Below are 27,338 nucleotides of genomic sequence, written 5' to 3'. Positions count from 1 at the left end.
ATGCTCACTTAGTCATTTAGACATTTTCTATATTACCATACATATAATTGGGAAATCAAAATTAACACTCTATCAGATTTTTTTACGTTTCAAATTAAAATTTCTAAAGACAAATGCTACGTTTTTGTACGAAAACAAAATTTCCATTATCTCTAAGTTCATTTGAAAATCTAACATAAAAAGACCAAAGAAAAATTCAGAAGAATACTTGGTTGTTGATGGCTATTGATGCTTTCTCCTTAACAAATCTTCTCACTTCTCCATGCTAGCAAAAGCACATATGTTTAGACCTACCAGCAAAGAGGCTAATATGGAGAAGAATGTACTGGTGGCTACTTAGAAAATGCATAAATTAAACCAAGTAATTAAAGGGGGTTTTGCAGTTTAGCAAGACAAAAAATGATTTTTAACTCTACAAATTTGGCTCACTTGTTTTCAAAAAGGAAGAATCCACGTGGCAGCCAATGGTAACAAGGGGACAGAGGGACAGGAGTAGTTCTGGGGACAGAGGATGGCAAGCCGTAGAAGTTATAGTAAAATTTGTAAGATTTGTAAAACTTTTTCTTTTCTTTTTCCTTTTCTTTCCTCTCCGCTTCTTCTCCCTCACCTCACCAATTGTCAGCCGTTGGCGCTCAAACCTCCGCCGGCAACAGGTGCTGGCAGTTGCAGTATTATTATTTTTTTCTTTTTCCTCTCTTCTTCTTTCTCTCCCTCTCCTCCCTTCCTTTTCTCTTCCCCTCCCTTTCGCAAATCACTCGACTCAATCTGGTGGCACCATCTGGCCGCGTGACCAGATCTAGTCACGTGGTCAAATCTAGTCGTACGGCCAGATTGTCGGGGAAAAGGAGAGGGGGAGGGAGGTGGCGGGAAATAGGGTAGAAGAAAGGGAGATGGGAGGGGAGGAAGAGAGGAAGAGAGAGAGAGAAAGAGAGAGGAGGAGAGCGGAAAAAGCAAAAAAAAAAATCTACAATTATCGGCGCCGACAGTCGGCAATTGGTGAGGAGGAGAGGGAGAGGAAGGGTGAGAAAAAAAAAACTTACCTTTGCCGACACCAGCGCTGGAAGAGATGGTCGGCGTTTGGCGTTGGCGGCGAAAGAGGTGATCAGCGCCAAAGGTGGTGATGGGTTGATATGGGGGAGGAAGAAGAAGAAAGGAGGAAGAAAAATCTTTTTGGTGTGTTTCAGATATTTTGAAGTATATAATTTAAATTTTTTTTTGAAATTATTATAGTTAAAGTTATTAAAAAAATGGAGGAGACAAACTTGGACAAAAACTCATTTGCCAAACAAACCCTTTGTCTGTCATCACTTGCTACTATATGGCTTGCTATTTTATGCGGTGCGTAGATTTTGTATGTTCCCCCTCTTTTAGTTATTGAGGTCGCACAAAGCGTTGGTGCGTTGGCTGATATGTTTCGCTTCCGCAGCGCAGAACTGCGGATCAATTATTGCCACCGGCAAAGAATCTGTTAGGATCTGAGAGGTAAATTCCCCAGTTTGGTCTGATTATTGAAGGAGAGAAGGAAGAATGAGGAGAGAGTGTGAGAGAGGGAGGTGAGCAGAGGAGAAAGAGAGGAATGAGAAGGAGCAACTGAATTATGTTATTACTTGCCAACTCTACATGTCTGGGCCCCCTTTATTACCTTTCCTCTAATACGCTACTAACTGCCTTAACTAACAATTGCACCGCCATAATTCCCATTAATTGGGACGACACCGTTCGGTGTCCTAATCTCCCTAATTATTAACCCAAATTGCTGACCTAATTTCCTAACTTCTGACCCAATTACCCGATGCCTAACAATTCTTCCCCCATTAAGGCAGACTTGTCCTCAAGTCTGGAGCTCAGGAAACTGACTCTCAATGAATGTCTTGTCCTCCCATGAAGCTTCATCATAACTCAAATGGTTCCATTTCATCAGAAACTGTATGACAGGCCTCTCGTCGGGCATGATGACCCTTCTCTTCAAAATGACCTCTGGTTTTAGTGGACACTGATTACGTTCACCCAACTCTAGCAACTGAGGAGAGCTATACTGAAGTGGCCCAATCTTCTTTTTCAACAGAAAAACATGAAACACCGGATGAATTCTTGCGTCTGGAGGTAGTTTGATCTTGTAGGCAACTGCTTCAACTTTCTCCTCTATCTGGAATGGACCATAGTACTTTGCAACCAAGGCATTTCCTCACTACCACAGATTGTTGTCTATATGGTTGCAGCTTCAAAAACACCCAATCCCCCTTATCAAAGCTTCTCTCAGTTCTGTGTTGGTCCGCAAAGTGCTTCATCCTCTGCTAAGCCTTTGCAAGATGATCCTTGATGCAGCTTGAAATTCTACTTCTCTCTTGGACCATATCAGTCACTGCAGGCACCATCGAATCCAAATAGGGCCCAAGTGATAGTGGTGTAGGCTTGTAACCGAAGAGGGATTCAAACGGAGTCATGTTCAAGCTAGAGTGGTAGGTAGAATTGTACCACCATTCTGCTAGTGAGAGCCATTTGCTCCATTGGGATGGAAGGTCACCTGTCATGCATCTCAGGTAGCTCTCCACATATTGATTTAACCTCTCACTCTGACTATCCGTTTGAGAATGATAAGATGAGGTGTAGTGCAGTTCCATCCCCACCAACTTAAAAATTTCCTTCCAGAACACACTGGTGAATACCTTATCCCTATCAGTGATGATAGAGTCTGGCAAGCCATGCAACCTGTAGATGTGGTTCAGGAATACTTGAGCAATGGACTTAGCTGTAAAAGGGTGAGTAAGCCGGATAAAATGTCCAAATTTGATGAATCTGTCAATCACCACTAGGATAGTATCATACCCCTGTGACTTGGGCAACTTTTTAATAAAGTTCATAGAAATGTGAAACCAAGCTTGCGTAGGAACGGGGATGGGTTGTAACAATCCAGGATAAGGGACATGCTCAGCTTTGTTCTTCTGGCAAATATCACAGCTCTGTACATATGCTATCACCCCCTGCTTCATGCCAGGCCAAAAGAATAGGGACTTGAGCTTCTGCCAGCAGTTCCTTTGGCCTGAATGACCCCCTATAGCTGAGTCATGTAAAGTCTGGATTAGTTTGCTTCGGATGTTGTTAGCACCTCCAACGTATATCTTCCCCTGGTACTTAAGAATTCCATCCAGCAGGTTGTAGTCAGCATGTGAATTAGGATCCAGGATTAACTGGCTCATAATGTTTTGGCTTTGTGTATCACCTTCATAGCTCTTCTGTAATTCCTCCATCCAGCCAGGCTGAACAGATGTGATAGCCAAACAAGAGCCAAGCTCTTCCTGGTGTACAGTTGCATGCCTTCTGGATAAAGCATCTGCCACTTGGTTGTCAACGCCCTTCTTATACTCAATCTTATAATCCAACCCTAGGAGCTTAGTCATCCATTTATGCTGTATAGTAGTGTTCAGCTTCTGATCCAAGAGGTATTTCAAGGACTGGTGATCTGTTCTTATAATGAAATGATTACCCACCAAATAATGCCGCCACTTGGTAATAGCCATCACCAAAGCCAAAAGCTCTTTTTCATAAACAGAAAGTCCCAAGTTCTTAACTGAAAGTGCTTTACTCAAAAAGCAATGGGGTGTCCTTCTTGCATAAAGACAGCTCCAATACCTCCCCTACTGGCATCAGTCTCCACCACAAAGGACTTGTTAAAGTCTGGTAATTGGAGAACTGAAGCTAAGCACATCAATTTCTTTAAGTGTTCAAAGGAATCCTATGCTTGATTGTTCCATTTGAAGCTGTCTTTCTTCAACAGTTCAGTGAGTGGCTTAAACACAAGGCCATAGTGTTTGATAAACCTCCTGTAGTAGCCAGTAAGTCCAAGGAAGCCCCTCAGCTCTTTGACTGACTGAGATACAGGCCATTAGAGAATGCTACTGATCTTTGAAGAGTCCATGCTGACCCCCTTGTCTGTGATGGTGTGTCCCAAGTAGTCAACCTTCTTCTGAGCGAAGGCACACTTAGATTTCTTAACATAGAGCTGATGCTTTCTCAGAATCTCAAATACAACTCTTAAATGTTGAACATGTGTATCCATGGTAGGACTGTATACCAAGATATCATCGAAAAAGATAAGTACAAATCTCCTCAAATATGGCTGAAACACTTGATTCATCAGTGATTGGAATGTTGTTGGTGCATTAGTGAGTCCAAATGACATGACTAGGAATTCAAAATGCCCACAGTGAGTTTGGAAAGCTGTCTTGAATGTGTCTTGAGGCTTGACTCTAATCTGGTGGTATCCAGCCGTGAGGCCCAGCTTTGTTTTGTAGACTGAGCCAGCTAATTCATCTAATAATTCATCCACATTAGGTATGGGAAATCTATCTTTGATGGTTAATTCATTCAACCTTCTATAATTCACACAAAAATGCCAAGTTCCTTCTTTTTTTTTGACCAACAATACAGGGGATGCAAACCGGCTGTTATTGTACTTGACTATCCCCTTCTGAAGCATTTCCGCCACCTGTTTCTCTATTTCCTCCTTATGGCAGTGTGGATACCTGTATGGCTTCAACTTGAAGGGTTGTGCATCTGGTTTCAGATGAATGGCGTGATCAACACTCCTGCTGAGAGGTAGGAAGCTTGGAGTCTGGAACACATCTTCAAATTCTTGGAGTAGCTCCCTAACTCTCTGTGGGATAATTTCCTCTTTTCCTTCTGATTCACCTTTACAATTCAAGGCCATGCACATTTTTCTTTTGTATTCTATGAACGTCCTCAAATCCTTCCCTCTAATCAAGTCCATCTCACAGTCCTCAGCTTGTCCATGCAAGTGAATCTCACTTCCCTCATGGTGCAGTGATATCCTGAGTTGCTGAAAATCAAAGGTGATAGGACTAAAATGTATCATCCAATCTACCCCTAATATTATGTCCCATCCGTCTAGCTCCATCACCTTTAAATCGAATTTGAAGTTATGTTGGTTGATTCTCCAGTGTACATTTGGACAGATAGCATTGCTAGTCACAGTGGTTCCATTTCCCATGATGACAGAGAATGGTTGTTCAACCTATTTGTAGTCAATATTCATCCCAATGACCTTCTCACTATTAATGTAGCTATCAGAGCTACCAGTGTCTACCAGCATGAAAACCTTCTCACCATCTAGTATTCCTGTCAATGTAATTGTTTTCCTTCGCAAGGAATTCGACAATGCATGCAAGGACATTTCCATAGTTTGCCCTGGGTTACCAGTTTGTTCATCTTGTTCTCCTATCGCATCCTCAAAAGCAGCATCTTCTTCTTCTTCTAGTATCATGCAGTTGACGTGTCCTAATGCACATTGGTGGCCAATGCTATATTTTTCTCCACACTTAAAGTAGAGTCCCTTACTTCTCCTATATTGTAGCTCCTGTGCTGAAATTTTCTTCAGCTCTCCGCTGTCCTCCTGTAATCTGTTACTGAACCTAGAGGTTTTGACAGTATTATTGGCAGGAACTCTATAAGTATTGCTGCTTAAGGCTGAGGTATTTCCTCTTAATATTCCAAACCTATTCTCCCCAAATAGTTTGAAGTTCTCCTTGGAGTGTTTATTCTGTACTTTGAGTGAGTACTCTTGCCACTGTGACAACTCAAAAGCCACTCTCTAGGATTGTCCCCAGTAAACAATTGTAAGTCTATTTTTGGTGGATTTGGAAGCTGGAACTTACCCCAATCTCGTTTGCAGGCATTCTGTTGTTCTATTTCAGGTCGCAACCTCTGATGATTTGGGGGTGTAGGAAGGAGTAGCGGCAGATCCGCCATTATTCTTTCCTCTCTATCTGTGTTTTTGTCCTGCGTAGAGTTCATTTTAGATAGGAGTGCGCTGAACTTCTGTTCCAAGGATTTGCTGAAATTCTGTTCCATTCCGGTCAGCATATTCTCCATTTTTTTGTTGTTTTCTTCCAATTCTTTCTTCAAATTGTCCTTGAGCTGTTGCTGCTCCGACTGATGGAACAACAGCGATTCCATCAATTCCTGGAGCTGGAGTTCTTGTCGCTTTACTTGATCTTCCAAGGTTCGGAATCTCGTACCTTCTGCCATAGAAATTGATTGTACTCCAAGGATCTAAGACTCTGATTACCAATTGTTAGGATCTGAGAGGTAAATTTCCCAGTTTGATCTGATTATTGAAGGAGAGAAGGAAGAATGAGGAGAGAGTGCGAGAGAGGGAGGTGAGCAGAGGAGAAAGAGAGGAATGAGAAGGAGCAACTGAATTCTGTTATTACTTGCCAACTCTACATGTCTGGGCCCCCTTTATTACCTTTCCTCTAATACGCTACTAACTGCCTTAACTAACAATTGCACCGCCATAATTCCCATGGAACCCTTATTAATTGGGACGATACCGTTCGGTGTCCTAATCTCCCCAATTACTAACCCAAATTGCTGACCCAATTTCCTAACTTCTGACCCAATTACTCGATACCTAACAGAATCTTGTATTTTTTCAATACCTATTAAAAAAAAAAAACAGACTTAGGTTCCGTTTGATAAAACTGAATCTGAATTCTGAAGTCTGAATTCTGAAATCTGAATACTGAAACAATTAATTTGCTGAATTTTAAGCACTGAAAAAAATATATGAATGTCTGAATTTTAATGTTAAACCTATTTATACTGTTTGATAAATATTTATAGCTGAATGCTTAATAAGTTTAATTTGACAATTTTGCCCTTATATCCTTTCATTCAAAAAAGAAATAGAATCTATGATTTAATTAGTTTAAAATTGTTAGGTATGAAAATGACAATATTTATTTTTAAATCAAATTAATATAAAATGTGAAATATATTATATGAGGAGTATGGAGAAGATGTGAAAGTCATTAGAAAGGGAGAAAAGAGAAACTAAAAATCGTTAGATAGAGAATATTATATTATTTAATTAGATAAGAATTTTGAACATAATTAACAAACAAGGGTAGATTTGGTAGATAAGATAAAGTAACTGAAGTAATTCTATTGATTCTTATCAGAATTAAGCATTCAGTTAGGATTCTTGTGCTGAAAAAAATACACACAGGTTCAGCACTGATTAACAAATTCAGCAAATAGATTTTCATTTATCAAACACTCAAAACATCTGAATGTCTGAATAAATTCAGATTCAGCACTTTTTTATGTTATCAAACAGACCCTTAGAGCTAATTTGAAAACCGGAAATGACTGGTTCAGCCGGCTTCCGTCTTTACTATGGAACCGGACCGGTGTCATGGCCTGAAAACGCTGGTTCGGGACGGGGGCAGAAGCAAAAGTACGTAGAAAAGTGATCAAAGCATTTGCCTGGCAGTATCCTCGTTCTTTCTCAGAATAGAAAAAGACGTACCTCATTTCATCTTAGCTTTCGCACATTTAAGCTGTTATTGCTGGATTATTTCTTTGGTGGGAATCTTCTCATAATCTAAGACAGATCGTCCCTTTTCGGTAAGCATCATGGGATCTCTATTGATGATGAATGATCAAGCGTCATCTGACTTTGTTATTTGTTGATTATTTTGTTGATTATTCACTACTATTTACTGTCTCTAATTTCCCTTTAGTTGACCAAATGGAATATCATTGTAGATCCCCCATTGTTTGGAGTTACCAATGCGATTCTCTTGGCAGCTTACTCTGCTGTAATTTTTGTGGGCTTGACTGTAATATAATCTTCATTGCTTGTTCACAAAGCTTGAGCTGTAATCGTGTGGATCGGACTACAAATACTGATTGATAGTGAAGATTTTACTTGAAACTAATCAGGAACCTTTTTATCGTTGGAATTAACCTTTGTTAGTCCTTTTGTTGACCTCGTCTATGTCAAATTTACTGTGGTTTTGGTTCTTTTAACCTCCTCTGAGAGTTCGTGACTTCTAAAGTTTCTATTTGATGAAAGTCCTTACCAACCAAAATGAGTGTAAATTTGGATTTCTGTGATTTCATTTACTTTTCAAAGTCTAAAATATACTCTAGTTTGGTTGCTTTACTTTTTAAATTCATTGCTTGATGGTAATATATAATCACACAGGTACTTACATGTGGTTGATCATTATGACTGCAGGTAAAAGTTTATATTTTTTTGATTCATAGATTTTGAGTTAATCATTGCATCCCAATGCAAAGCCTCCCTAGTCCAAACCAGAACATTGCTCAGCCAGCATCAGCAGCTCAGCGCAAGGTTCTGGTATATAACCCAGACTATCATGGTAAAAAATTTGGAAAGCTTTGGGTACTTGGTCCAAACTACAGGGCAAATTATGATAAATTTCAGGAGGGTATTAAAGAGAAAGCTCTTGTCCATGTACTATGCAACTCGCAATGTTTGCGATCAGCAATAATGGGTGCAATAGGAGATATTGAAACCCAAGTAAGGGCTGCTTATGCTGATGATGTGCTGGATGGTTTGACATCGGATGTGGTCCAAGAGATAATGGTAGTAGACGGCTGCTTTTTTCTCCTGTTGTCATTCTCAATTCTTGGTGCAAAACTAAAGTTCCCGGAGAACGATCTTGTTTTTGGCACAGGATGCGTCACTGAATACATGGGCATGTGGCTAGAGTCCATGTTCTTTGTTGGAAATCAAATCCCTTTCATAGTGCTTGAGAAACTTATGGATCTTAGTTTCTTTAAAGTACTTAAACAAACACTTAAATGTAAGCAGCCACTGGAATTGGGAAAAAGGACCTTACATAAGTTCTTGATTGTTGATCAGAATTCAAAACCAATGGACTTAATCCATTGCCTACAATCCATCATGCTTGGTCCAGAAGGTCGCTCAAACATAGGTGTTGCAAAAAAGGATGATGACATAGGGGACATTGGTACTGCGACCAAGTTATGCAAACATGGTGTTAAAATACGAAAGCTAGAAGGAGATTTGGGGATTAGAGGGATGCGTTATGAGTCCAATGCTTTTGGGGCTGTTTTATACTTGCCTGTATTGAGGGTTGACAGACACACAGGGCTCTTATTAAGGTGTCTTTTAAAGTATGAGATAGCTCAGGAACCTCAAGGGGTTGAACCTGAGGTAATTACTTTCTTTAAGTTTATTCGTGAGCTGATTCATACAACACAAGATAGGGAAGTCCTTGAGTCTGAAGAAGTTGTTCAAGGACAGTCAACAGACTTACTAGGACTTCTAGGAACTTTGGATGTCTTGGTTTCATCTGGCAATATGCACTCTATTAAAAGAGAAATAGTAGGAAATCAACCCTGGCAGTGGCGAAAGCCGCTAAAATGGATGTTTATTATTTCCTCTATTTTGACGTTAGCATTTGGTTTTATGCAAATGTACTATGGCATTCTTTCCTACTACAACCAGGGAAAGCCATGAGAGGTGATCTTACTGCATCCCAAAAGAACACTGACTGTGTTTGTTGCTGAAGAATAATGCCCATTAATTTTTGAGAAGGAAAGAGACATGGTTCATATTCTTCCTGTTGTTGAATGCAGAGGTTGCTTCCATGTTATCCATCCATTGGAGATATTGTACGTCTAATCTTAATTTTGAAAAGATTTAAGGGCCTTTGATTATGCATTAGCCATTTTATGGAGAAATGTTTTGTTAAAGAGGTAAGCTGCGGCACTGATCTTTCTAACTGAGGCTGGAGCTGGGTAAGAGGAGACTTCAGTTTATTGGGATCTATCAGCCAGTCACATTAGGGCCTGTTGTATGTTGTTCAGCAAGTGTATTGTACTATTGTAAATTCGTTTGCTTCTCTCTCTATAGCCAGAGAAACCTACAAATGCCACGAGGCTGGCGCTGACCATGATGAGTCTTCGATTTTCAGAATTCATCATCTAATGGCAGTAGGCCTTTTTCTACGTTGTTTAGCAATTATATTTCACACTAGTAAATTTTTCTCTCTCTCTCTCGGCAATTTATTCCACGGAGACCAAGTGCTGCTGAGTTTTATTTTTTATTTTTTTCTACTACATAGCAATTTTTTTTAATTTTTTTCTACCTACATAGTGTTAATTGAATTTGTAGCTTCGAACATTGAGTACACACTATACTAAGGACTTGATTCTACTCCCTGCTAAGATTCTAAGCTCAAGGACCCCTCATTCTCTCACTCTCTCGACTGAAGCTTTTCTCAATCAGTAGTTATTGTTTGCAATGGTGTGAAGTTCCTGTTTACCAGGGAATGGAGTATAATGAGGGTCAGTTTTCTGATCTCCTTCTTCTTTAAATTTCAGTTGTTTGCCTCCATGATATGTTTTTGTGGTGCTTTCCAGTATCCAAGATTGCCTCTCTTTGAGCTTTTGCTGCGTCTTTTTTAGGCAATGTTGCTTCTTTTTCTTGATGAAGTATATCAGCTTAGTACTATGGAAAGAGATTTTACTTGGATTTAGGATTCTTGAACTGAAAGGTCTCTAGATGGTTCTTTTATCTTGTTTAGTTTTGTGTTTAGTTGTGGGCTCTTTTTTTTGGTGGGGGGGGGGGTGTGTGTGTGTGTCATTGAGTTTTCTTAGTTTCATTCTGTGGTTTGATGCCATAATACTTCATTTGTGAAAAGCACAGGGAACTAATTGCTGTTGAGGTGAATTTGTTTTAAGATTGTGTTTTAAGCTTAATTTATGTAATTTGATTCATTTTTCGTTAGTTTTATGATCTTATTCTTATTTTAGGTAATCATCTTGAATATAATGAGGTGGACAGTTTAGATGACTGTTTTCTTGTATCTACATGGAATTTGGCAAGGTATAGGTCTGGAGTTAATTTAAGCGTGCAAAAGCTTCATATTCTGACTACCGTACTTCAACATTATCACGTAACTCTGCTTATTTTCTCTGCTTATTTTCAATTTACTGTATGCATTCACATAACTCTGCTTGTATTACCTAGAAGTTCGAAGTGTCTCTTTCTTTACTGTTTTTGAATTTCAAAGTGTAGTTGAAACAAAATGTTCAACTTCCAATCCATAACAACTAAACAAATTACAGGTTCAGGCTCTGAGATTCCTATTTATACTTGCCCTGCTGCCACTGTTCTGATCTTTGTACATGCTTCATTTGGCTTGTGTTCCATGATTCAGCTCTGTTCTTTCTGGTATTCTTGTCAGCTTGTACTAAGCATTTTGCTGATTTAAGCAACCAGTTTTGCTGACTTCTAGATATCAAAGCTAGAGAAACGTAGATGGATTTGAAGTTGATTATTAATATCTAAATCAGATAAAGCGTCTAAAGAAGTCTAGGTGTTTGATTTCCATTATTACATGCAGATCTTAGCTTCTTAGTTGGATTTTGTATCCTAAATGTGTGTGTGTTTTCATGCTTAAACATAAGATCCAAACAAGCTATCGAGGCATAGATGTTTTAGTAGTTTTACTTCTATAGATGTTCTACACACATTGTGGACTAGTAACTATTACAACTTGTACAAAGTGTATACCACATAACTGTAGAAATTTTCTCTGTAAGTTGAAGCTTGTACTTTATAGCTTCCATTGATTCTCCCATTGATTCTCTATCGAGTTTGATGCGAAGGCACTATTATTTGTTTAGATACTGAACCAAAAATCATAGCTACTCCTTTTCAAGAGATGGTTTAGATCTCACCACTTCTTTTCAAATATGTTCTACCACATTAAACATCTGAACTAATTCATGATGTTACACATTCACTGCTGTTCTCATGGATTCTTCTTTTAGAAAGATGTCTGAGGAGCCTGAGGCCATAGGCTTGGCCATGTCAGTCTAGTTTTCATTTTGTCCCTTAAATGCATGACCTGTTAGTAGTGGTTTTCCTTTCTCAAAATTTTCTTGTTTCAGAACTTATGCAACTTGGATTTTTTCCAAATTCATATTCCCATGAAACCAGATTCATTTTAATGCCATTGTTGCCTTAGTCATCATGCTATTGAAGCACATGAAACCTAAGCAAAAGTTGCTGGATCTTTGTACTCTAATCTCAAAGGAATCACTGGATTTCACCCTTGCAGGACAGAAGAGTGCGTTTCAAGAGATATCGTCCTCCGAAACCATTCCATAGATGCTGAACACATCAAAGAAAAAGAAAGTTGGAGAATGCAAAGCTTCAGAATTGAGATTTAAGAACTAGATGGGCCTTAAATTTTGTTTTTTTTCTTAAGCACGAGAAATCAAGATAACACGAGCAAGAAACTCAAATAGCCACTCAAAAAACTATCATTTTTCCCTTTTTCATTTATCAATCAACTATGTGAACAAGTGACACTTTGAGAAAGGAACCCCCCCAAGAAAAAAAAACTACGTGACATCTCTCTCAAAAAAGAAAGAATAAAAGTAGTTCTTTCAAGTTTCAACACCAAAAAATCATGAGCTTTGGGCTCAGCACTGAAGTTATAGCCCAATCTGGTTTTGGGCTCAAGGAGGGAAGCTCAAAACGGTCTCCAGCCCAAATTTCATTGATATAGCAATTAGCAAACCTGTGTACCACGCTTTCTGGTGTGCTTTACGGAGCCCTGGAAAGAAAAGCGTGAAATGCTATCTAAGACTCTTAAAACCCTAATTTACTCCCTGCTCTACAACAGCTGCAGACATCTCTCTATATATATGCATATGTACCTGGGCACCGAAGGAGAACCGTAATTCGTCCAGACTCGAAACACTTGACAACAATGTCGAAGCGAGGTACATTCAATTGCTCCGTCCCTTCCATTTTCCCTTTCTTTTTCGTCAAAATTTTGTTTTTTTTTTATTTTGTATTTGGTTTAATGTTTTGTGGTTAGGGCGAGGTGGGTCGGCGGGGAACAAGTTCCGGATGTCGCTGGGTTTACCGGTGGCGGCGACGGTGAACTGTGCCGACAACACAGGAGCTAAGAATCTTTACATTATATCGGTGAAAGGGATTAAGGGCCGGCTCAATCGGCTGCCGTCGGCTTGTGTTGGAGATATGGTGATGGCTACTGTGAAAAAGGGGAAGCCTGATTTGAGAAAGAAGGTTATGCCAGCTGTCATCGTGAGGCAGAGGAAACCATGGCGCCGAAAGGACGGGGTTTATATGTATTTTGAAGGTCATTTCTTTTACCCTTTACATTATTCGTAAAGATTCTTGGTTTCTCTTTTTTTTGTTCATTTGCTGAGGTCGCATAAGTTGAGTTAGATGTTAGGTTTTAGGAATGATATGCATTGTCTGTTAGTTGGGTCATTGATTAATTGCTATGTTTTTGATGTTTTGGGTTTTTTTGTGTCATTAGCGGTTCAGTGGATGTTGACTTGTCAAAAGGGCCTTCTTTGTCAGCTTTCGGTCTATTTAAGGCATAAGTGTATCTAGGATAATTGTTTCAATCATTTGTCGTTGGGCTTTAAAGAATGGATTGGTTGGTCTTGGTTGTTTGTATAAGATTGTTTTACAACAATGCTGGAATTTGATTTTTTCTTTAATTTTTTAATTTTAAAGTGCTCATGTGATTGTACTAAGACAGCACGAGTGATGAGGGGAAAGGAGATGTTCTTAGGTAAGTCATTACTTGGTGTGCAGAAGTGATGGCTGGCTAAGCAGCATCTTGATGTGTGGATTTCTCAAGAACATTTGAGTGTTATGTGCACATGACGTGATGCTTCCTGAGACCAGCTACAGTAAAATGAATGTCAGTCATAAGATCGAGTGGGTTTTAATCATATTGAACCATGCTCTGTCAAGGTTGATACATTTCTATCACATTATTTGAATCTCTTTTTTGCTTCCCATTTTCACAAAATTCTTTTGGCTTAGTCCTTCAGTGCTGCTTGAGAGAGTTGTATGTTTATGACTATTTGTTTATCTCTGGGGTGTACTTCGGAGAGTTGTTTACTTACTTGTCTTGTGCTTTTTTGAGCTTCTCTTTTTTATGGCTATCTCTTTCTGCGGGGGTCTTCTTTGCTGTTAGGTGGTACTTAGGAGACTCGTGTTGATTGTTTAAAGTCCAGCTAATAATGTGTCTTGCAGACTATGGTTTTAAATTAACTGTTAAGGACGTTGACTGGGGAAAACTTGTTTTAATTTAGGCTTAGAAGGAGATACGCCAAATCTAGCTTTCGCTGGCTAGGGTTTGTCTTGATGCATCATAAGCCATGTTACTTTTGTAGCCTATGAATGTAACAAGATATGATGCTTCCTTAGTCCAGCCAAATGAAATGATATTGTCGAATTTATATCAAGCGGGATTTTCCTTATGAGATCTCACTTTTCGCAATTCGATACATTCTTCTCACAGATGGTTAAGTATTACCGCTACTCACAGATTGTTCATATCTTCCAGCTCTTAGATGGATAGCTGCAATAAATGACAGGTTATAACATGCAAGGGTCTAATAGTTAGCCAGAATTTTCATTCATTGTAGTGGGATGGATAAAGTGTGTTTTTACATTTATTCTGTTTGGATGCTGAATCTCCTATTGTACTTGGATGACCTTCCCAGTCTTAGTCAGGTATTAACATACATTTAGTGGTTAATACAGTTACAAGTCTGGAAAAGGGAGTGTGCCTATCGTTACGGATGTATTAAAACCTCTTAAGCATACATCTGCTCCATATGGGCCCTAAATGCAATACACAGCAGTATTGCATCTTTGTAGATAAACAAATTAGTCAGATGTGTCTATGCAAGTATTCATTATCCTTTTGTCTAAGGAGGGTCCTGCTACCTGGCATCCGTTCCATATCTGTTGCTTCTTTGTTTTGGCTGAAGATGGTTTATGGATCTATTTGGGTTGAAGCATTATCATTGTATTATTATGGTCTTTGTTTGTGATCAATACCCATGATATTTGGGTTCATCCGACTACTTGCTTATCATAGTTATCATGTTCAGAGATTTACAGCTCTGAACATTTTGTCAGTTCAGCTATCTCTTTTACATGTTTATGTACCTGTGTATAGTGGTTTTTCCATCTCTTTACTAATAGCTGGTAACTAGATAACACCAGACATTAGTCAGGTATCCACCTTCATGTTCTGTGGTTGATACAGTTACACGTCTGGAAAAGCAAAGGTGCCCCTCGTTGCAGATGTGATATAGCTTTTTAAAGCTCAAATCTGCTCCATTGGAGCCCTACATTTTTAGCAAGAGCTTCTACATATAATTTGTTAAATTACAATGTCAATCTACAATAACAGGTCAGATGTGTGCTTGTGTAATCTTCTGCCTGAAATATGCATAGCAATGCAGACAATTTATCTGGGGTGTGTTATTGAAAACTGCTAACCAATGTATAATCAACTCTGAATTGGTTCTACATATTTTTGAAAATTTTATTTTTTTTGAAAAAATAGTTGCAAATAGCATAAGTGTGAATTACCCTCAAATGTTTCTCAAGGTTAAGGGCTGCATGATACATATATTATCATCATTATCCACCAAGTCTTATTTATACCATTGATTGCAACTTAAGTAGAAGCTTATAGTTGACATTTTCTTCTTCTTTTTTTTTTTGGTGTTCTAGGAATGACCTTTATCGATTTACCTCCACTGGGTTTTTTCGTGTTTTGGGAATGACCTTTATAGAATTACCTCCACGGGGAGCGCATGAGCTCATAGTTGCTTTTCTTTGCATTCCCTTGTTTTATGTTAATACTTGGACTAGTATTCATATTGTCTGTTGTTTGCTTGGGGATCATGCGCAGGGATTTGGGATATCTTTTTTCATTTGATCAATGTTTGATACCTGAGTTGTTTGTCTTTATGCAGATAATGCGGGTGTCATTGTGAATCCTAAAGGTGAAATGAAAGGTATACAATTTGCTCAAACCATGGTGATTATGTGCGAATGCATGCTTAAATACAAGTATTTTGAATCTTGTTGCACTTGACCAAGCAATGGACGGTAATAGCAAGTGTTAGTTAATTTCCTTATTAATTTCCACTTAAATGTCATTGTGGACCAGCAAGATTTGCTTATTAGAAGCTCTCATAATTATCAAAATTCATTCTTGCATTTCATTTTATATTCTTTTTCGATGTTTCAAACTTCTTCTTCTTATTTTTTATTTTATTTTATTTTTTTTGCTCTTTGTTCTCATGTCTTACATGCTAACTATTGTCTTCTTTAGGGTCTGCTATTACTGGTCCGATAGGGAAGGAGTGTGCTGATCTGTGGCCCAGGATTGCTAGTGCTGCTAATGCCATTGTTTGAGATTTGGTCTGCCTTGTCACTTTTAGTTAAACTTTGACAAGTACGAGATTTTGTATGATATTTTTTGTGTGTGAATGGCAGTTGGCTTTGCTGAAACTTGAAACTCTCTAGCTCAAGTATTTTTCCCTTTTTTTTTGTTTTTAAATATTGTTCAGTTCCCTTTTGTCTGAACAGGCATTCCCATGGTTTGCAAAACAAAAAGTCTAGCTGTGAATTTGGAAGGAATTTAAAACTGGTAGTATTATATAGAAGTGGTGATTCAGAGGATTTGCTTCTCATTTCCTTTTGCTTTGGATCTGTTTCACTAATTGGAGATCTCATACGACAAAGATCTTAGGATCAGCTCAAATGTAGAAAGTTTTGGGTGGTGGTGATTTGTTTTTTTTTTTTAAATCTGTTGCCCATGCACAAGGCAGACTTGTTGAGTTAATAATCAGAAATCGTATTGATTCCATTAAAGAGTTTCACGCACATTTTGCTTGTATACTTGTCTCAAAGAACTGCAGGCAGTTCAGTTGACTTTTCTCGTCTTCTAGTTATTACTTGCGAGTAAGCACGGAGTTGAATCTGAAATTGGTAATAGTAGTTAGTGTCTCTTACTGTTTTGCCATTTGCACCCGGAATATTCTTTGAGAATTACTCATAATGGTACCATTTATCTTGACCATCATTCTTTGGGGGCAGAATTAGAATTGCATTTTCCTTGTTTGGATTGTGATTTTCTGTTGAAAATTTTTTACATTTTTATGAATATATTTTTTAAATTAAATCTCGCATACATCAAATTATTACAATATTTTTTTTTTATATAAAAACTTCTAAAAATAGTAATTCAGCGGGAGAGTGGTTTTTTTTGGTCCAGAAGAACAGTCTGCATGTTATCCCTAAAAATAGTGTAGGCTTGGCAGCAAGTTTATATAGCGACAGAAGAAATAACTTATAGGGAAAAATCGTTCAAAATGTCCTTCACATTTTACAAGATCACTTTTTTCGTCCCTTACTTTTAAAAGTGTAATTTTACATCCCTTACAAATTCACATTAACCAAATTTGGTTCCTACCTAGGTTTCTGATTAGTTTTTGGCTGGAATCTACCACGTGACTTGCATATGATTCTTTTTTAAGGGTAAAATTGTCAAATTAAATTTTTACATAATCTGATTCATAATCCCTCACATTTTACAAAATGAATTTTTTCGTCCCTAACATTTTACAAAATGAATTGTTTCGCTTCTCACATTTCAAAAAATAAAATTTTCCATCCCTCACATTTTTCAAAATGAATTTTTTCATCCCTTATTGATCATGTGTATGAATAGTTTTTTTTTTCTATAAACCCACGTATATGTCTATTTGATTTTACCTGAACAGTACGAATAACATGTAATTTATCTCTATTGGATTTCATCTAAACATGCTAATCGTAGTTATATACATGCTATTCAATAGATATATATAGGGGTTTAAAATTAATAATTTTGTTTGAAACCCATGTATATATTTATATGATTTCACCACTTGAACCTATTCAATATTTGTGACATTTCTCTTTTGGTAATAATTTATTTATTGAATTATATAATAAGGTCATCTAATTAATGGGTCCTAACTCGAATTCTATAATCATGCTAACAAATTTTAGTTTAAATATGAAATTTCTACTCGACACTTTTAAGATCAACTGTTGAATTACTTGCTTTGTGATTGTTTTAAAATTTGAAAATGCCAATCACTTATTTTTTTTTTGTCATACTTTTCTTTTTATTTTTTCTATCCAAATTTAATTCGATCTAAACGCTTGATAATATTTAGGATTAAATGTCTTCTTTATTTTCAAATTTCGAGTAAAAGAAAATGAATATAAGTGAAAAACTAACAATTTTTTTAAACCCATATATATATCTATTTGATTTCACTTGAGCAGTACGAATAGTATGTAATATATCTCTATTTGATTTTACATGCTATTCGTACTGTTCAGTTGAAATCAAATAGATATATACATGGATTTAAAAAAAAATTGTTCACACACATGATCAAAAAAAGATGAAAAAATTCATTTTGAAAAATGTGAAAGATGAAAAAATTCATTTTGTGAAATGTAAGAGATTATGAATTGAATTATATAAAATTTGATTTGATAATTTTGCCCTTAAAATATGATCACGTGCAAGGCACGTGGTGAATTCCGATCAAAAACTAGTCAGAAGCCTAAGTAGGGACCAAATTTAATCAATGTGAATTTATAAGGGACGTAAAATTATATTTTTAAAAGTGAGGGACGAAAAAAGTTATTTTACAAAATGTGAGGAACGTTTTGAACGATTTCTCCTAACTTATATGTTTTCCCCTTTGTATATTGATGTATCCAAGTGCTACACTTTTGTTGTTGAATGCGCTTCCAATTGTTAAAGCATAGCTGTGGAAATGGCTGATGGAAAAGTGAGAAAATTTGATACTGTCGCAAAACTCAATTTACATAGAAATAATTGCACATATGGCTTTAGCTACTGTCTTGCCTGCTAACCCTGCAATACTTTTTGGCAACCCAGAAAAGGAATTTCTATTAGCTGGTTAAAAAACGAAATTTTATTAGCCGGTTATGGTTGCAACAATACTCGATTTAGACTATTGAGATTGGTCAGATTGATCACGTCCAAATAATCGATTTAATATTTTAAAGTTCCTCGGGATAATAAAGAAAATCTATCTATTAATGTTCCTCCAGCACGGATGCAGGCGCAGCTGCTGCTGCTGCAGACAATTCTGATCAATAAATGGTAGTAATACGTTGACAAACACACCGATCATTTTTTGTATGGGCATCCAATACGTTGACAAACTAAAGTCAGTGGCTCCTAAATGAAAGTCAGTCGATGGAGCCCGTGTGATATGCTTTTATGACGTTTTAAGAAAGACTTGAGGAAGACTTTTATAACTCGGTCGTAATGTGGAAGACTTGAGGAACTTTCCAAAAATGAAGACCAACGCATTTGACAATGCTAGCGTATAGTCAACTGTCCGAGACATGCTAAGCCTCCTAGCATAGTGACTGTTTTATAGATTCTAATTAACTTAAGTTAATTACCATTTGACAATCTTTAGTACTCCCTCCCTTTTTTTATAACTGTCGTTTAAGGAATTTGCTCTTAAGTACTTTTATCTGTCGTTTTACTATCCCCATGCAGCATTTATTATTTTTTCACAATTTTACCCTTTTATCTCTCTTACAGGATTCTTAATTACTACTCCTAGTAATTATTGCTTCTCTCTGCCCTTCCATATTCTTTCCTAGAAAACATGGGTGAATTGAATAATTAATGAGGGTATAAAAGGAAAGTGGTGTATAGATTTAAGCAATGAAAACTTTTCTTAATTGGTGTGTAAAACCTTAAACGACAGTTATAAAAAAAGGGAGGGAGTATATTTGTTGCAGACTTTTGGGCATTATCTTATGGATAGAGTGATCCCTTATTTTAATACATTAGGTGTCTTGTTTGCCATGTGAAGCTGAAAATGGAGAAGAAGCTCCATGTGCCAACTAATGCCCACTGCTCCATGTCCTTTGCACCTCCTAGTGTAAATTGCTGACCAGTTCCACATATAGTAGCTATTTAAACCGGACAAATTAGACAGCCATCGATGCCCGTTGTAGATTGCCGACTACCCTTTGTGAGGAAAAGGATGGCAAGAAGTGTTGGCATTTTGTTAGCTATCTTTTGCTTCCTGCTAGGCTCAGCTGCAGCGGACTGCAACATTCTCAAGGAGAAAGGGAAAGATGGACTTCAAATCACCTTGAAGAACTACTGTGAGGCTTGGAGGATGAATGTTGAGCTCCACAACATCAGGGATTTTGATGTTGTGCCTGATGAATGTGTTTCATACATGGGCAAATACATGACATCAACTCAATACAAGGTGGATTCTGAGAGGACTATTCATGAATCCATTGTCTATATCAGCACCAGCTGCAATCTCAAGAAAGATGGCACAGATGCTTGGATCTTTGACATTGATGATACTCTTTTGTCCACTGTCCCTTACTACAAGAAAAATGGTTTTGGGTAAGTTATTTCAGCTATAAGATTCTATTATTCAGTCACTTTAAGCCTGATTCCTACCATATATTGTTTTTAATAGGGGAAAGAAGTTGAACTTGACCTCTTTGGAAGAGTGGATGAGCAAGGGCAAAGCACCAGCTCTTCAGCACTCTCTGAAGCTTTTCAATGAGCTTAAATCACGAGGAGTTCGGATCATTTTGGTTTCTTCAAGGATGGAGCATCTCAGATCTGCCACAGTCGACAACCTTGTCCATGAGGGCTTCTTTGGTTGGAACAGTCTCTTATTAAGGTTTGGATATGATTTCTTTTGCTAGCACAATATGCATCCTTTTAAAACATGATTCTGTGCATCCGGTCTAAATGGTGCCTACCTATCTTTTGAGATTATTCTCATTGATCTGTTGCTCTATTGTTGCAGGGGAGCTGATGATGCATGCAAGGACATCCAGGGATTCAAATCTGATGTAAGGAAACAATTGATCAGCAAGGGATATCGCATTTGGGGCATTCTTGGCGACCAATGGAGCAGCATTGAGGGGCTTCCAAGTGCAAATAGAACATTTAAACTTCCAAATCCTTTGTATTATAGTGCCTAAAAATCGCAACAGTCCTCATACTTTGATCAACAGTCCTCATACTCAAGAAGAGTCACCTTTTCTGCTTAATATTTACAGTCCTAGCATTTAATATTTTCCTAACAATCAAGCTTGTCGTGTCCTAGCATATTTTGTCATCCCCGGTTATAGAAATGGTCCCTGAAGAATAAAATTCTGCTCGTGGACCTCAGCTCTTGTGCTATCAGTTATTTCCCCTTCAAAAAGCTTAAATAAGGATCTTAAGTTCATTAGCCGTTGCTTGCAAATTATTTTCCAATCACGCAAATTATGTTATTAATCAATCGATCTTGCACCACAAAAAATACTACCTGAAGGAAATGAACCGACCAGAACGAGTTTAAAAAAAAATTGAAGTAAAAGAAAAAACAATGGTGAGAGATTCAAGCATATTTCAGAGTACACAACTTGCAAATTTGCCTTTCAGAGTATTACTTTGTCGAATCTTCTTGAATAATTGATCTATTTTGGGTATAATCATATATGCCACCACCTTTTGTGTCTATATAATTCTCAAACACCTAGAAAAAAATGATGGGAACAATCTTGCGACACATAAAAACCATCTTTGAATAGAATATTGACCATCTTTGACAGTCCATGATTCCCTTACACCACATTCTCTTATGTAATCAGAAAATCATAAGCATGTCTAGATCGTCCAAGCCTAAACATGCAAAACCCATGTTGCGGTGTTAATGAGAAACAGTCTGCTTTCCTAGGAATTGATCTACTAGTCTAGATGACAGTGTTGGAGACACTATTAATTAATTAGATGCTTCTGCTCCTATTTAAGTGACTTTTTGGAGCATTGTTTTGTTAAAAGATACTCAATTTACCCTCCAACAATTAATTTACGAGATTCTTTATTTGCATGTAGTAAACCTTTCACGAGCCAATTTTGGTTTTATGTCTTGGATGCCATAATAATTAGTTCCAACAAATGGGCTCACAGTTTTGTCTCAGCTTATGTGCTAGAGTTTCTTGCGAGGATCATATATATGCTAGTTGACTGCATTTCACTGCCCAGATACAGCAAGGGCAATCACTAGGCAAATAGTACATATTCAGCTTCCAGTTTCATTCTCATAACTTGGAATATTTCGATCACTTTTACCGTACAAGTTAGGACAGTTTACATAGGAAAAGAGACAAAAATTGCTAGGCCAAAAACCAGATAACCAGTAGTACGTAGTAATATTATGTCCAGCATTACATAAGGGCTATTGATGCCATAATAGTTGTCCAGTGAGGGATTAACTCAGAAGCCCTTTTTTAGGACTCGAGCAATTTTACGCACGACCAGTCTCGAGCAAATTTCCAGACCTAAGATTTACTGTTTACTGGTTCAACGAACGCATTCAGTCAATACCCCAAAATAGATGAACCCAAAAAATTAAAAAGAAGAACGAAGGAGATGGACCAACATATAACCATAATAAAGATAACAAACAGTCTGGTAAAACTAAGGCATATTTTGATTTTTGAGCCATACATCCACCAAAGGTTGGAAGATTTTACCACGTTTCATCTCTCAAAGTTTCCCAGCGGTATCAGACTTTCCACATACCTAAGAGGACCAACATAGGATTCCTGGCCGGAATATGTGTGAATTTCCTTGAGTGACTTGGTTTTTACATTGTAAGCCAATATACAATAAGAGCCTGAGATCAATAACTCCTCGCCGGACTTGGTGAAGAAGAGAGGCTCCCACCCCCTCACACTTTTCAAATTCGCTCCACCAGATATAGCGCACAAAGTAGCCCAAGATTCCTTCACACCATATTCTCGCATAACAAAAAGCTCGCACTTGAATGTATAAATTCCAGCAGTATATCTAGACATGCAAAGGCATCCGTCCAAAACTCCCAGCCTGTAAATAGGCTTATTCCCACCACGTACCACTGCTGGCGTGGGTAATTTGCTAAATCTGTTGGTGGTTTCATCAAAACAAACAATCAAGTCACCGCCAATGATCTCCTGACCATTTACGTCTATCCAATGCAAATTGCCATTGGCTAAAACCCCTGTTCCCCTAAGCATGTAGGGGAGACTGACATCTCTTAAAGTTGTTCCCCTCTTCAAGCTAAAAACAAGAGCCCTTTGAGAAGGAAATGATGAAGAAGAATAATACACCATTATTGCTTTGTAATCATCTGACAACTTGTCGAAGCAAAATCCATAGGCCACTGGATAATCAGTTATACGGTTTTCACCATACAATATCCTCCTGCCGAAGTTGATCAAACCTCTAAAAGATCTTGTTGATGGGTTCAAAAGATAGAAGTAACAATAACTATAGCAGTCGTAACGGGTACCATAAGTACTGAAGAGCAGCAAACCGTTACAAGATCCCAGAAAATCTAAATGCTGTCGATCCCAACATTGCCTAGGAATCTCTCGGATTGCATACTGATGGTCTAAAGAACTAAAACATCTTTTGCCACTACACCAGAAGATCGCGTGTTCTCTACCTTTAGTTGCCAAACTGAACCGAGGATCGGATAGCAAAGAGTTCCATAACTTGCAAACCAACTTGAATTTCAAAATCGATTTCACCGGCAATCTAGAGAGCATCTCAACAATAATTTCCTCAGGTATGTGAATGTGTACCATAGTGGTCATCCTTCCTTCTTCCAAGTCTTCTGGGGCGTATATGGTTCTCTTAACAAAACTCGTATATGAAGAAAAGAAACATATGCTAATTTAACGTAGGGTTTGTTAAACTGTCGTTCGTATTTATTGAGCAGCCGTCAGCAAAACAGCTTTTAACTAAAATTTTTAAGAGCCCACGGACAATTAAAACTAAAACCTAGAAAAAAGTCAGCTCGAGCTTATCTATTCAGGCCTTAAGTATTAATAGGCCGAAGCCTAGCTTACTGCTTACCTGCAAATAGAGAGAGTAGCTTTTTGGTATAAATAAAATTGTCGCTTTATGATCTTTTAAAAAACCCTTCATAAACTACCTATGACTCATATTTTCCTCTATCTCTCTCATCATAAATATCAAGAAAGTATTTTTTTAATGTAATTTTTAATAAAGTATAGTAGTGTGATTACAAATTATATGTTTGCTTTAAATAATGGATATAGAAGGATTATCTATTTACACATTTTATTTTGGTGAATTTTTTCTACCTGTTTATTTTCAAAACATATATAAAATCAGATCTCATAAAAATGATTTCAGGAAAATATATTTCAAATATTAATATATTTTATTACTCGCACACGCATCATGCTCCTTGAACACTTATATGCACGTTAATGTAGGAGGCAAGAGTATTATAGACTATAATGAAGATGTGATGAAATATCAGTTATTTTTGTATTTTTTTTTGAAGATGTGATGAAATATCAGTTATTTTGTATTTTTTCTGATGAGTAATTGATTCTGCCCATCGAGATAAAACTAACTATCAATATTAAAACTAACCATAGCTAGCTATTCCATTAAAACTAACTATTAATATTAAAAACTCAAAATCAAATTAATAAATTAACAAATTCACCCTTCCACTACTTTTTTATTTTTCCAAATACAAAAAAAATAGAGATAAATACAAAATAAAAAGTCACCATTAAGCATTTGTAGTCATTAAAAATTTAGTTAGTTTTGAAACTTATAATAATGATATTTGCAGTCTTCACTGCCCTGCTGTTTGTCATTTTTAAAGTCAACTTCCAAGGCTAAATGGAAAATATGTTGCTGCTTGTTAACATTAAGATGGATTTCCATTTCATTTATAGAAGAGAATAAACGAACCAAAGAATGCAAGAAGTGGAGTTGTCAAAAATGATTGCTGTACAATAATTACAATCAAACTTGACACTATAGTAAGCAAGTTTTAGCCTACGTACCTTGCTTATAGAATACTATCCTTACATTTCATTCATCTAGGATAACAAAAAACACTACTAATAACGCATAAAAATTTGGAGTATGTTGTGTCCTTAAGGGAGGAAGAAAGAAAATCAACTTCACCTAACATCAAGGCTAGTAATTTACCACCTAATGGAAAGAAAAAGATCTTATTGTACAGCATATAGGGATGCCCTCAGAACATGTACAATTATGGGGCAAATCATTGGGTGATTGCCCTAAATCATCCTGTGTCTTTCTTCCAATCAACAGGAGAATGGAGATGCCTCCAAAAAAAATCCACAGGGGAAAAGAACCTTGCCACGCTAAAAGAAAAAAATAGTTTTGAACAAGCCCATAATCAGTACTCGGGCTGCTGCTGACGAAAAAACACAGCAGAGACACAGAAGAAGAACTTAGAGAGTACCAAACGAGGCCGGAACGAGTGATTTGTTAAGTCTTCAGTTCCAGGCCACAATGGTGGATGAGCCTTGGCTAGGCCTGGCCTAATTATGTTTATTGAAAGCAAAGGAATATCTTATATTTTGGAGCAAATGTTTGCATCTTAAGGTTTTTATTTCCTTTTTCTCTTTAGTGGTAAAAAAATATTTGGGTTCAGTCAATCTTTCAAGCATCCGTTGTTATCAAAATTAATAAGTAAACAAACAAATAAATGAGGCTCAAAGTTACTGATAGGAAGATAGATTAGATGAATTAAGATTTTTTTGCTTTGAAATGGCCCCTAACAAATAAAAAAGAGCACAATTTTTCAATCAAATTTTAGTCGGAATAGACCAGAGACCCATCATGAAATGATTTTTAGGGGTAAATTTGGCAACTCACTTAAAGTTGCCCTAAAAAAAGGGTGAATTAAGAAATTAGGTCAACATTAAGTGAGTTGCCAAATTTGCTCTTAAAAAGCTAATCAGTGATGGGCCCTTGAATTATTCCGACCAAAATTTGATCGGAAAGATGTTGAAGAACCAAAAGTGAACATTTCTTTATTATTTTTTAAGGACTAAAATCAATCATTTTAATTTTGAGGGATTAAAATTTCATATAAAAAATATGTGGGGGACGATTGGTGCAATTTTCTCTTCATAGTTTATTTCCCACTCTTTTTTTCTTTTAAAACAAAACCTGGCTTTAACTCGAAGTGGCCTGGTGGTAATTGAGGGACCAACTATAACTATGTCTATAAGAATAAGACTGCTATTCCTACTTGTTGATTAACGAACAAGGCAATGAATCCTGGTTTATGTGATTTATGATTATTTTTCATAATAATTCCAACTATAGGAAAGTTTTCCAAAATCGATCATCAGATATTATGGCTTTATCAAAACAAAAGTAAGATCACTAGCAACTGAAACCACATACATGTGTTTGTACAAAGCCATACATACAGTGCTATAAATTATAAATCTAACGATTCATTTCAGTAACCTATTCTGTTCTACGAGAGAGACAGCGAGTGGGTCAGTCATACAAACAAAGTACCATAAAATTGAAGAGTTGGATTAGTTCTTGGGAAAACATTTTAGTGGAAGGCCGGAAAGTTTCTGATTTACAACGCGTACAGTTTGCACGGAAAAGCTAACAATTTTGCATGGACGGTAACTGAAACAATGATCAAACAATTCCAGAAAATATAGATGCAAAATCAATTGATCACATCTTTTGTACCAAAATCAAGTTGAATTCAAAGTCGAGTGCTTATATAGAGGCCAAAATTACTCACAAAGTCACTCTAGCGACCCTCGTAAGTTTAACAGCTGATTCTCACAGATCAAGATGAATAAAAATTTCCAATTCCCACCTTTAAAGATCACCATTTAACCCAACAACTTATTAAGATACGTACTTTCATATGGCTGGCCCGGATTTCTATGTCAACTAGTACTTTAGTCTAAAATTGAAGTTTAAGAATTGAAGTGGAAGTGCATCTGAATTTTGAGGGTCCGAAGTGGAATTTACCCTTTTATGTTTGACTACTTAATCTATTTTTGTAGAAGTGTGAAAAAAAAATGAAATTAAGTCGTCATTTATTGACTTTTTTGTGTCTTTACACTAAATTTTTGAGGAGATTTTTGGCTGAGAAAGAAAGAACAAGAGATTTTTCTAAATTTATTTTTAATATATAGCATCTCTTCATGATCATAACAACTTTTCTTTTGTCCGCTACTCTCTTAGATTGACTAAGATAGTTCAACTAACATCTAAACTATACAATTTTACGTTAATTTAAAGGGCCTGTAGCGGAATACCTGGAAATTGGATATGCAACAAAAAAAAAAAAAAAAGAAATTTGCTCATGCCTAACCAATTAAGAGCGTCCCTTGATCAGAACAAGCTCTTTTCGTGTTGCATTGCTAGGATGTCACATTGACGGAGATCGTTCAGCTAATACCTCAATCTTACAATATAACATGTTTTCGAAGTACATTTGGCAAAATTCAGTGAAATTTTTTCTACAATTTGCATTAATATAGTTCAGAGATAACTTGTAACTTTATGCCGTTGCAATATTTATTCAAATCCTTTCTACAACTTGCGTTTGTAGTTTTCAGCGACAGCTTGCAAGTTTATACAATTTTGACTAATAGATACCAAAAAAAAAAAGAAGAAAAAATGTATGTAGTAACGCCTAGCAGCCAATGAAGAGCTTCCCTTGGTCGTAACAACTTTTGTTTTGTTTGCTAGCATGGCATATTGATACAG

The 27,338-nt window shown here is 36.9% G+C and overlaps 4 protein-coding genes across 5 annotated transcripts; 3 read left to right on the top strand and 1 right to left on the bottom strand.

Annotated features, from left to right (window-relative positions):
* Positions 1-7,251: 7,251 nt before the first annotated feature.
* LOC113765334 lies at positions 7,252-10,040 on the top strand. 2 transcript variants are annotated; one of them, XM_027309473.1, is made up of 2 exons: positions 7,252-7,428; positions 8,045-10,040. In XM_027309473.1, exon 2 carries the CDS (start codon positions 8,099-8,101, stop codon positions 9,314-9,316), a length of 1,218 nt encoding a protein of 405 aa, XP_027165274.1. In that variant the 5' UTR covers positions 7,252-7,428; positions 8,045-8,098; the 3' UTR covers positions 9,317-10,040. The 2 variants fall into 2 exon arrangements, with proteins under 2 accessions (XP_027165274.1, XP_027165275.1); XM_027309474.1 differs by having other exon boundaries at positions 8,012-10,040.
* A 2,410-nt stretch (positions 10,041-12,450) lies between these two features.
* On the top strand, positions 12,451-16,359 carry LOC113765338 (60S ribosomal protein L23). Its single transcript, XM_027309480.1, has 4 exons — positions 12,451-12,597; positions 12,696-12,980; positions 15,637-15,678; positions 15,999-16,359. The coding sequence occupies exons 1-4, from the start codon at positions 12,585-12,587 to the stop codon at positions 16,079-16,081; spliced, it is 423 nt and encodes a 140-aa protein (XP_027165281.1). The 5' UTR covers positions 12,451-12,584; the 3' UTR covers positions 16,082-16,359.
* Positions 16,360-19,764: 3,405 nt separating this feature from the next.
* LOC113764643 (acid phosphatase 1-like) lies at positions 19,765-20,737 on the top strand. The gene is made up of 3 exons (XM_027308612.1): positions 19,765-20,144; positions 20,221-20,430; positions 20,560-20,737. The coding sequence occupies exons 1-3, from the start codon at positions 19,765-19,767 to the stop codon at positions 20,735-20,737; spliced, it is 768 nt and encodes a 255-aa protein (XP_027164413.1).
* Positions 20,738-22,282: 1,545 nt separating this feature from the next.
* Positions 22,283-23,371, bottom strand: LOC113765855 (F-box protein CPR1-like). The gene has a single exon (XM_027310102.1). The coding sequence runs from the start codon at positions 23,369-23,371 to the stop codon at positions 22,283-22,285; it is 1,089 nt and encodes a 362-aa protein (XP_027165903.1).
* Positions 23,372-27,338: the final 3,967 nt, after the last annotated feature.

This window comes from Coffea eugenioides, chromosome 3 (genome assembly GCF_003713205.1).
Source record: "Coffea eugenioides isolate CCC68of chromosome 3, Ceug_1.0, whole genome shotgun sequence".
In the NCBI taxonomy this organism is placed as follows: Eukaryota; Viridiplantae; Streptophyta; class Magnoliopsida; order Gentianales; family Rubiaceae; genus Coffea; species Coffea eugenioides.
The sequence above is the reverse complement of the archived record's forward strand: the minus strand, read 5'-3'. Positions and strand labels throughout refer to the sequence as shown.

Excerpts from the sequence above, each read along its gene's own strand:
- LOC113765334 (XM_027309473.1), top strand. The coding sequence starts at position 8,099 with ATGCAAAGCCTCCCTAGTCCAAACCAGAACATTGCTCAGCCAGCATCA.
- LOC113765338 (XM_027309480.1), top strand. Across the intron at positions 12,981-15,636 it reads GGTTTATATGTATTTTGAAG|ATAATGCGGGTGTCATTGTG; the intron begins GTCATTTCTTTT and ends GTCTTTATGCAG. Across the intron at positions 15,679-15,998 it reads TCCTAAAGGTGAAATGAAAG|GGTCTGCTATTACTGGTCCG; the intron begins GTATACAATTTG and ends TGTCTTCTTTAG.
- LOC113764643 (XM_027308612.1), top strand. The coding sequence starts at position 19,765 with ATGGCAAGAAGTGTTGGCATTTTGTTAGCTATCTTTTGCTTCCTGCTA. Across the intron at positions 20,145-20,220 it reads TACAAGAAAAATGGTTTTGG|GGGAAAGAAGTTGAACTTGA; the intron begins GTAAGTTATTTC and ends TGTTTTTAATAG. Across the intron at positions 20,431-20,559 it reads TGGAACAGTCTCTTATTAAG|GGGAGCTGATGATGCATGCA; the intron begins GTTTGGATATGA and ends CTATTGTTGCAG.
- LOC113765855 (XM_027310102.1), bottom strand. The coding sequence starts at position 23,371 with ATGGTACACATTCACATACCTGAGGAAATTATTGTTGAGATGCTCTCT.